The sequence below is a fragment of the Poecilia reticulata genome, linkage group LG6, assembly GCF_000633615.1.
Source record: "Poecilia reticulata strain Guanapo linkage group LG6, Guppy_female_1.0+MT, whole genome shotgun sequence".
Lineage (NCBI taxonomy): Eukaryota > Metazoa > Chordata > Actinopteri > Cyprinodontiformes > Poeciliidae > Poecilia > Poecilia reticulata.
In genome coordinates this window covers 12,085,064-12,087,619 of record NC_024336.1, presented here as the reverse complement: position 1 = coordinate 12,087,619, position 2,556 = coordinate 12,085,064, and the positions used below count along the sequence as shown (strand labels likewise).

Genomic DNA, 2,556 nt, shown 5'->3' with positions numbered 1-2,556 from the left:
TGCAAAGTACCCTACAAATTCTTTGGTGGGGGGCGGTGAGGGACCCGGATAAAGGCTAGGGGGGCGCTGGCCCGAAAAAGGTTGAGAAACACTGCTCTACAGGCACCATACTTTTGGCTCCGCCCCCTCGCGTTTACATCCAGGCCAACCAAGCCTCTTAAGTCCTGGAAGCCTTTTGGAGTCATGCAAAGTACCTCAGTGTGGTGGACAGAGGAAATTATGCATGCCCTGCAAAACAGGCAGTGGTGGAGAAAGTACTCAAAAAATGTACTTAAGTAAAAGTACAAATACACAGACACAAATGTACTCAAGTAAAAGTAAAACTACCACATTAGCATTTGTACTTAAGTAAAAGTAAAAAAGTACTGGGTTTTAAAAATACTTAAGTATTAAAAGTAAAAGTGCTTGCTGAATGGATTACCTAATCGCTAATATCATTAAGTGTCCCGATCATATTTAATTTTAATACATTAGAAAACANTGAAGGGAGAGATGTCACTCCTCTACCCTTGGTTGCCGTCGCTGACGACCTGGACTCCAAAACACGTGAAAAAACATCTCTGGAGGAAGTCCTCTTCAAAACCGAATCATCGATTTTCAAGTCCTTTCTACCCACTGATGCGGTTTCGTCCAGGTACGAYGACATTCAAACACACAAGCCGTACGTGTCGTGTCCCTCCATGTTTATTGGGACACCTAATAAAAATGTTTTAAAAGCTTTCAAAAAAAAAAAAAAAGTTTAATTGTATCAATGTCACTGTCTTTTATTGGAATATACAAATATTCAGTAGGGAAACAGTCCACCATAGTGAAATGAAATAATTTGACACTTTTCATAACCATCCTTTGCCAGTAAGTCTACTAGAGCATTCCACACGGCCGAAGCATCCATGGAGAGAAATTTATGGACATTAATTTTTTTTGGACAGTTTCTYTGCATTTCTCCAAAAAATTAAAGTCTTRTGTCCTTCCTTGCTCTCTTCTATTCATCGCACCCCACAGGTTTTCTTTCGAATCAAGCTGTGGTCGCTGAGAGGCTTTTGAAAAAGATTGATTATTGATTTTTTGACTGATCAACTTTAACTTTGCAAATTTGGTCCCAGGTTTTGAATCTGTCATAATGTTTCTATGTGAAATGATGTATGGCATATGGAGTTCAGTACGCCATGCTTTCAAATAGTGTTTCTATGGGTCTTTTTTTTTTAACAGTAAATATTCCAATACTTAAACTCTTTCTGTTTGTGTGAATTGCAGGTTGATTGGCAGCTCATTTACCAGCATGCCCATGGAATCTGGTGTTCTCTCAAGAAGCAGCATAATCGACGATAGTTTTCCTCTACCCAGCACATATGCTGCTTATGGTGGTTGCTATAATTTTTATTTTNACAGGCCTCTGCGTCTGCCTTTCTCTGAAGAACTACTGAGCGGGAGGAGACAGCCAGGTGAGGAAAAACTGTTCTTATCTATCGACTCAGTATTTTTATCATWCAGACATTAGGCTGTTGTTGATGTGCTATTAGCTAGCTGCTAGCTAACGACTTTGCTAGCAAAGCAAGATAACTGAAAAGCTTCTTGCCCGTTTCTTCAATGATGGCAGTCATTCTTCAGTATCGCTTATGCAATAGGGGCACATCGCCTGTCCAAAACCGATCATCTCTATAAWGGATAYATGTCTTCTAATTTCCTTTGCTGCATAACGTACATCGCATTTATTCCAGCGTTAGGTAAATGTATCTTGAAGGAGAATAACACTTAAATAAAAGAGCAACAAGGATATTCATTTAGAATTAAAAATAACTCACCTTGAATTACCATGATAGATATAATGAATGTAATAAAAGTGTGTCATTAATGAAGGAGATAAAATTCAATCCAGACTRTAAGTWAGTTTAGGGTCTGGTTCGTAGAGTATGAAGTAAAATCTTTTCCCCAATTATTCAATGAAAAAAAAACTAACCTCAGTTAAGTAAAATAAAATTGGAATCAAAACTTTTGGAATTAATGATTTCTTTTTTTAAACAAAAAGTTTAGTTTAAAAAACTTTTTTTAAATTAAATAATTCATTTTTGTCTCCTGAACTTAAAAAGTTATTTGCCAAACAAACTTTTATTTGCATACATCCGAAATCTTTTGTTGTGATTTTAGGTCCTGCCCACGATATCATGTGAGAATCACAAGCAAAACTTTGAATCTCAAATAAAAACTTAGAATAGCAAGAAAAGATGACATGAGCAAATAAGTTTGTTTTGCAAATAATTGTTTTCACTTCATGAGACAAAAATGTGTGATTTTAATTTTAAAAAGTTTTTTAAGCAAAACTCAGTAGACTTTTCTCATGGTGACATGCATTAACAATTAAATTTTTTCTTTTGTATTTTTCTTTTTTCTGCAGTTCCACATTAAAGTTTGATGCAGCTCTGCTTTCCTGAATGGACCATCTTCATGCCCACTGCAAATGTAGCAAACAGGCAGCTCTTTTTTATAGATTACAGTTCACTAAAAGGTTGCATTGTGCCCTTGTTTATATTTTTAATAGTGTAATTCTGTAAAGACAAA

General features: G+C 36.0%; 1 protein-coding gene across 1 annotated transcript in view; it reads left to right on the top strand.

The window, feature by feature from the left end:
* The first annotated feature begins 551 nt into the window (after nucleotides 1-551).
* Nucleotides 552-2,556, top strand: part of LOC103465961 (WD repeat-containing protein 78-like) — a 19,487-nt gene continuing 17,482 nt past the window's right edge. Inside the window, exons 1-2 of the mRNA XM_017305122.1 lie at nucleotides 552-634; nucleotides 1,255-1,361. Of these exons, the coding sequence (XP_017160611.1) occupies nucleotides 1,280-1,361 (82 nt within the window). The 5' untranslated portion in view covers nucleotides 552-634; nucleotides 1,255-1,279. The remainder of the gene's footprint in view (nucleotides 635-1,254; nucleotides 1,362-2,556) is intronic.